The sequence below is a fragment of the Vigna unguiculata genome, chromosome 3, assembly GCF_037176805.1.
Source record: "Vigna unguiculata cultivar grain cowpea cultivar isolate G323 ecotype 2 chromosome 3, ASM3717680v1, whole genome shotgun sequence".
Classification (NCBI taxonomy): Eukaryota; Viridiplantae; Streptophyta; class Magnoliopsida; order Fabales; family Fabaceae; genus Vigna; species Vigna unguiculata.
Window position 1 is genome coordinate 17,610,776 of NC_140794.1, and position 8,227 is coordinate 17,619,002.

Sequence of the window (8,227 nt, forward strand, 5' to 3'; positions counted from 1 at the left end):
GGAAGGGCCTAATTGAGGTATCTTTTCAAAAGTTGGAACTCAATTAACACATTTTTAAAAACGGGTATCAAACGAACACTGAAAGTATTTACCATGCCACTAAGTAAACCAAAAGGAAAATGAAGATAAACCAGAAGCTGCAATTGGCATAAGGCAAAGGAAATGTTTTTACTGAGATTGAGAGATGAAGTTTGAAGTGAGACACTAGGGTATGCAAAAAAAGAAGAAAGAGGTAAAGTAATTTTTGAACATATGGAAAATGATAAAAGAGGGTTTGTGAAAAAATGTGGAGGGTTGCAGTTCAATAGAAAACATCTGATACTTAGCAGAAGTTTAAGAAAGATAAATTACCGGAGATTTTATAACCTTTTGCTAATAAATCCCGTTAAAATTAAATTCTTTTGTAGTCTCTAAATAAAATCACTTTCTTTTGGGACACTAACTCTATATATTTTCTTAATAAGTTAAAAACTAAAAAGTAGGAAATTTTTTTTTTCTAGAATTGTTTATCCTATTTTCTTGTAATAATTATTTACTGTTTACTTACAAACAAATTAAATTTTAAGAAGATTTGGATAGGAGAAAAAATGTTTTATGTCCGACAATCATGAATCTTGGATAATTGTGATTTAGAAAAGGAGTAAAATCGATTTAGCTGGTGAAAAGTATTTTTGAAAATATTTATCACAATTTTTTGAGAAATCAAAACGTAACGTGTTATTTTAATTAAAATTTTTAATTTATTATCATATCTAATAGATTAATAAAAGTAAAATAATATATTTTTCAAAAGAAATTTTATTTTAACTTAGGAAATTATTTTCCCGTCGTTCCATGGAAATATTAGTGTGAAAAATTTATCTATAAATAATTCCTAAATAACCTTTGTTTATAAGAATATCATATTTTAAAATGAATCAAACATAAGATATTTTTATAACCTCAAATTCAAATGCTAGAAAATGATAAATTATTTTTCCATCGCCACATGAAGATATTTTTGTGAAAAAAAATCCATAAATAATTCCAAAATAATCTTGGTTTATAAGAATATCATATTCTAAAATGAATTAAATAAGAAGCATACTTTTTATAACTTCAAATGTCCATAAGTGAAAATTTTTCTTAATACAAAACAGACGAAAAAAGTGAAATTCGGCCGAATCCAGTCGAGTTTGTTCGACCGAAATTTGGCCGAGTTGACCTGTCGTAAATTTGGCCGCATCGACCCCAACCTAAATTTTGCCATATGCGGTCGAGTCAGCCTAAACTAAAATTCTTTCAAATTTGGCCAAGTAGCCCCTCGCCAAAATTTGGCTGAGTTCAGCCAAGTCGCCCTTGACAAAAATTCGACTGGCCCAAGTAGGCCAAGTCGGCCTAGAACGAAATTCGAAAAAATTCGATTGTGTCAATCCATGCTAAAATTCGGCTGAGTCAGCCCCAATTGAAAATTGGTCAAGTCGGTTCAACCGTAATTTAGCCGAATCAGTCTTGGTCAAAATTCTGCCAAATTCGTTCATATCGATCCTACGACACAAGTTTTAGAAAAATCAATTTAAATTTCATTTAAAAAAAATGGATTATGGATTTTGAACTTAATTCAAATATTTAGATTTTAATTTAAATCTTCATTAGAGATGGCAAATAAACCCGTGCCTGTGGGTATCACCCGAACCCGTCCCCGTTTTGACGGGGAATCCCCGCTTTGACTGGGTATGGGTATGGGTATGGGTAATACCCGAAATTTTCAACTGGGGATGGGGATGGGGATGGGGATATATATATACCCGCCCAAATACCCGTCCCCGCTTAAATTACTAAACTATTTATAATTTATTAAATAATCTAAAATATATATATAAATAAATAATATATTTACACATAAAATATAATATAATATAATATAATATAATATAATATAGTATATATACATATAAAATTATTTAATGACATCACAGAAATCATTTCTGGCTCCAAATACCCAACTGCCAACATCTTTTTCCCAAAGATTTGTGAGATCAAGATTGCAATAAATGATTGGGTTAAATCTCCTGAGATAACCATTCAAAATATGGCAATACAAATGTTAAAGAAATTTGAAAGTTACTGGAGTGTTATTCATGATATATTGGCAATTGCTTCAGTTTTAGATCCAAGGTACAAGATGGACATGTTAGAATATTATTTTTATAAATTGTATGGTAATGATTTTGATCTGAAACTTAGTAGGATTCGTCAAATGTGCTATGATTTGGTTTTGGAATATCAATCAAAAAAGAATGAAACTTCTTCTTATAGAGCTACATCATTGGAGTTGGGAAAGGATGTTGATAATGATGCGAATGAATTTTTAGAGTTTATGGCAAAAAAGAAAAAATCTAGAACTACAGTTATGAAAACAGAGTTGGATTATTACTTGGAAGAAGATAATTTGCCGGTTACACAAGAATTTGATATCCTATCATGGTGGAAAACAAATGGGTTAAAGTTTCCAACCCTTCAAGCAATTGCAAGGGATGTTTTAGCTATTCCAATAACAACTGTAGCTTCTGAATCTGCTTTTAGTACTGGTGGTCAGATATTAACTTCTCACCGTAGTCGACTTCATCATATTACTATAGAGGCTTTGATGTGTACAAGAAGTTGGATATGGAACTCAAACCATCTAGGTAAGTTACTCAAATTTATTAATATTTTTTGTTAGTATTTTTTGTGAATTCTCATCTAATATTCTACATTTGGTGTTTGTAGGTGTTAAAAAATTAAAAGGAAAAGATGTTCTCATGAGTGAAAATGAATCTGATGAAGAAGGTACATTATATTCTAGTAATTATAATTTTCAATTTCAATTATTATATCATATCTAATTTTTCATTTTTTTTCTATGTGTAGGTGGATCGAATGCAAATGAAACCACTGATCATTTGTAAAATTAATAAATATTTTGGTTATTATAAAATTTTAGTAATGTGTAATTTTTTAGCTTTTATATAATTATTTGAATTTTATTTAGTTGTTATTTGATACTTTAATTTGAGATTTATACTATTATAATATTTTTCTTAATATTTGACATCATGAAAATCAAAAAGAGTATGTTATTTTAATATTGAATATTTTGATAGTATCATGATTCCGTTGGTATGATTTTTAAATTTTTTTTATAAAAAATATTTAATTGATATATGGAACAATAAAAAAATGGGTATGGGTATGGGTATAAGAAAATACCCGTTACCCGGTGGGGATGGGGATGGGTCAAAAGTTGTATACCCGTTGGGTTTGGGGATGGGGATGGGGATGAATTTTTATTATGGGGATGAGGATGGGATCATGATACCCGTACCCGCCCCGCCCCGTTGCCATCCCTAATCTTCATCCAAGTATTTACATGTAAATTTTAAAAAGATCTAAACTTTTTACGGATCTTTAAAAATCAAGATAACCCTTCCTAATAGAATTTGTTGGAATTGTCATTTGCGCACTAAATTAAACATAATAAAAGGGTATAATAACTTGAGTAAAAATAAGTTATTTTACAATTTTTATTCCATTCTCTTTTATGTTGAAATTTGTTGCAAATGATTTGATTTAATCTGTTAGTTGATTCCATTTACATTATAATTATTTTACATATTATTGTTTATATATTTTATAGTAAAAATGTTATGAATAAAAAATAATTATATAAAATTAATAAGATAAAATATATTATTTATTATGTACACCCAGTTAAAACATGGATCAATAGAGTAAAAATAATACTTGAACTTAAATTCCTTTAACGAATATTCAACTTTTACGTTTTGTTCATTTGATTTGTGAAAGTTTAACAAGTGAATCATCAAATCTTGTTTTAAACTACGCTACGGGTGGTTTGGTTCATTCCTTTTCTAAAGTCGATGAATATTGCCTACATCCTGTAACTGTCATTTTAATATATTTATTTCTTTGACTTTGTCAAACCACACACACAATCATGTGTTGTTTTATATCATATATATATATATATTGCAGTTAAGATCTGTCTTGTCAGCCCATATCAGCATTTAAAGAACTAATATTAAAATAAAATGTCAAACTTCAGAAAATAATAGTTAAAACATTGGTATTCAAGACCCCACCATTTCCTTAATTTGAAAAGTCAATATCTGATAAAACTATTCAGAACAACGTCAAGTAATCACATGTGTGATTCAATACTTCAGACAGAGCTTTGAAATATTTGCATATTTGTTGAAATATGTGAATTTTGGTTTGAGTACACTTAAAACACACCATATAATATGATGGAGCGTTTCTTGATACGGTATAATAAAACTTCTAATCAAGCTTTTGGGGGGTATGAACATCTTTAATTATAATCTCAAATATGGTTTTGTAACGTGTGATCATCATAACGGTTATATTAATAAAAAATATCAATATATTTTATAAATTTTGTTTTATCTTAACACCTGGTATTCAAATTTTGAAAAAAATAGTGTTGTACTCGTGTTTTGTAATAGTTGTTGAGGTGGCGAGGTTGAAGGTTCATAAGGAAGACCAAGATTGGAACAAGAAACGCAAATATCGTCCAATTCAGCTGCTATTGAAAATTCAGAAGGTCAATCGATAAAGTGAATATTAAAAAAGAACAACGTCATGGCATTGATCACTTATATCGTAGACCTATACCCTTCTTTCATTTCTCATTTTCTCTGCTTCTTCTATGGCTAATTTGGTAATGAATGATGATGAAAATGCTCCAATTACCTTCTTATTCCTTGCATCAATGTTCTTGGTCTTGGTGGCATCAACCAGTTCCCAAGAAGAGAACAAACACGAAGAGTGTAGCAAGCCATTCAGCTGCGGACAAATATCCATCTACTACCCTTTCTGGGGAGGGAGCAGACCCAGTTATTGTTCCAGCAATCACCAATTCAAGCTCAACTGTGAGGGTAATCAAAACTCCACCCTTCAACTTGGCTCACAAACTTTCCAAGTTCTTCACTTTGATCCAGTTCAGTACACCGTGAAAATGCTTCGAACGGGCCTTGTCTATGATAATTGCTCTTCCTCGGCCGTGACCAACAACACCGTGGATTCAAATCTCTTTAGCTACTCGAATGTTAGGAACATCACCATCTACTATGGTTGTCCCTACTCCCTGATTTCAAACACCACACGCTCTTTTCAATGCAAGGATGATGGCAACAAGAGTGCTTTCTATGGGGACCCTGCAACTGAGAAAGTCCAAGACTGTGATGGAGCTAGGATTGAAGTGCAAGTAGCACAGGAACTTGACCCTGATGGGGGAATTCAAGGACTCAACAAAGCCTTGAGTGAAGGGTTTGAAATACATCTTATTTCAGAGACACAAGTTCAGCAGTGCTTAGAATGCATTTTAACTAATGGAACATGTGGGGCTAATGATGAGTCTCAGTTTTCATGTTTCTGCCCCGATGGAAGTGAAGGTTTAAATTGCTCTGATCATAATAGTATGTCTTCTATCTCTTCTCTTATTCTCTTCATTCATGTGTCCTTCATGCATATGGAATAGATATATTTTGTTTGTGTGATTGAAATCTGTAGAAATGGCTGTTTAGAAATCTGTAGAACTAGGAACCCAGTAAAAAATAACCATTGACCAAGTCAGAGAACAATTTTGTTGTAGCTAATTAGATGAAAATATTGCTGGTGTTCAAAGATGTTACAGGAACCTATGATTAGGATTTAGGTGGCTGATGAATCTTCAAAGTTGTTGACTCTTTTTTGTGGGTTATGGGTGGCAAATAATGTTGCTTCTAGTTTAGGAAGCTTCACAGAAATCCTCCTCTTAATTCTTCAGAATTTTCTGTGAACACAGAATAATATGATTAGGTTGTGTTTCGACATTTATTATTCACGTTTATTTTTGTCTTTTTGTGGTGTTAATTTGGTGCTCACAACGTATTTCTAAAGTGATGTTATATCTTCTTCTGAATTTGTCAATAATGGTCTAATTATAAATTCCATTCTTTAATTTGGTTCTTTTCTTTTCTCCCTATCCATCTAAATATCCAGATTTTATATAGTGCAACTCAGTGTGAAACTGTTTTGGTTTGTTGACTTTGACGATAAGTTGCTTATCATTCTCTTTTTATATAGTTTACTCATTACCTAACTCATCAAAAATTAGTTATTTTTCTTCTATATCCTCCTTGAATTTTCATGATTTTCCATAAACTGTTCTCACTCCTGTTTGTCTTCTATGACTGTCTCAGGCGATACATGGAACTGGCAAAGGAAGCTGGTTATAGGTAATAAATATTGCATTATCCTTGAAAGAAAATTCACAATGTTGTACAGATTTCATTAATACATTTATACTAACTGAAAATTTGAATTCTGGGTAGGTGTTGCTGCTGCTGTGATGAGTGGAATTGTAGTTGGCCTTGGCTTTTACATATATTATGGTCGTCTAAAGAAGAATCATCTTCATGCAGTAACATCTTCTGTACTATATAATCCTAAAGGAGTCTCACGTAGTTCTTCTTTAGAAGACTCTGAGAAGGGAAGTAAATACTTTGGAGTCCACTTCTTCACCCATAGTGAACTTGAAGAGGCCACAAACTTCTTTAATCCTGACAGAGAACTAGGAGATGGAGGATTTGGAAAAGTGTATTTTGGTAAAACTCATCACCCTTTCTTATAAGCATTCACTAAGCATCAATTTTGTCCCTGAGACATTCACAATTTATCTTGTTCTTGGTCACACAAGCAATATTAGTATGTAACACTTAAAGGATCTGGTGTTGGCATTGTGTAGGGAAACTTCAGGATGGACGATTAGTTGCAGTGAAGAGAATGTACGAGAACAGTTTGAAAGTTGAGCAATTCGTGAATGAAGTGGAGATCTTAACTGGCTTACACCACCAGAACCTTGTGTCTCTATATGGATGCACTCCTCGCAACAGCAGAGAACTTCTTCTGGTGTACGAATACATTCCAAATGGAACTGTCGCTGATCATCTTCATGGTCAAAGAGCAAAACCTGGCACACTCCCTTGGCACATAAGAATGAACATTGCCATTGAAACTGCTAGTGCATTGGTATATCTCCACGCTTCTGATATCATCCACAGAGACGTAAAAACCAGCAACATTCTCCTCGACAACCACTTCAGTGTGAAAGTAGCCGATTTTGGCCTCTCACGCCCCTTCCCAATCCATGCCTCACACGTTTCCACCGCCCCACAAGGAACTCCTGGTTATGTGGATCCAGAGTATCACGAGTACTACCAACTCACCGATAAGAGTGATGTTTATAGCTTCGGGGTGGTGCTGATTGAGCTCATATCTTCCATGCATGCGGTTGATATCTCAAGGCGTAGGCACGAGATCCACTTGTCCAACATGGCCATCAAGAAGATCCAAAGTGGTGCGTTGCATGAGATTGTGGATCCAAGTTTAGGGTTTGAGTCGGATTTCAAGGTGAGGAAAATGATCAATGCAGTGGCTGAGTTGGCGTTTCAGTGCTTGCAGAGTTCCAATGTGAGGCCCTCTATGGCAGAAGTGTTGGATAGACTTGAGGATATAAGAAGTGATGGGAAGTATAAGAGCAAGCATGAGGTGCTTGATATATCAGAAGATCATGCTGCTTTGCTCAAGAATGAACCTCCTCCTCCTTCACCTGATTCAAATTTCCAAACTGTAGTATAGTTGACTAGTCCATGATTTACATTAGCTGGTGTACATAGAATGATAGAGCTGATTCATTTTGTTATCAAGGTTTACTCCCAATAATATTTTTTATTGCTATTCTTTTATGCTTATGGGGACATGTTTTGATATCTCAGGGGTTAAAGAACGAATCACATATTTTTTCTTCCTCTTTGTGATAGAGTGTTCCCCAAAATGTGTCCTAAGGGTTTTGTGTAGACTAAAACTACCAAAGTTTATATGGGAAAGAAATGAATTATATAAAAGTAGTAAAACTTGTTAAGAAGTTGTCCAAGATCATTGGTGTGTTGTAAAGAAATGATTAATGTTTTTTTTTTTTTCAGTCCAAGTTATGTCGTCCCACCTTTAGAACGCGCTGTTCTTTTAAACTTTGAGAATTGTTACAAAAGACTTTAGGATATCACTTACAACCACTATATCAAACGATTATTGATATCTATGATGTCCATACATACATGAATATGGATATATATATATATATATATATATATATTAAAATCTAATAATTATATTTTATAATAAG

The 8,227-nt window shown here is 32.9% G+C and overlaps 1 protein-coding gene across 1 annotated transcript; it reads left to right on the forward strand.

The window, feature by feature from the left end:
• Positions 1-4,539: 4,539 nt before the first annotated feature.
• Positions 4,540-7,857, forward strand: LOC114176545 (LEAF RUST 10 DISEASE-RESISTANCE LOCUS RECEPTOR-LIKE PROTEIN KINASE-like 1.4). The gene is made up of 4 exons (XM_028061617.2): positions 4,540-5,480; positions 6,246-6,281; positions 6,378-6,650; positions 6,791-7,857. Exons 1-4 carry the CDS (start codon positions 4,712-4,714, stop codon positions 7,681-7,683), a joined length of 1,971 nt encoding a protein of 656 aa, XP_027917418.2. The 5' UTR covers positions 4,540-4,711; the 3' UTR covers positions 7,684-7,857.
• The last annotated feature ends 370 nt before the right edge of the window (positions 7,858-8,227 follow it).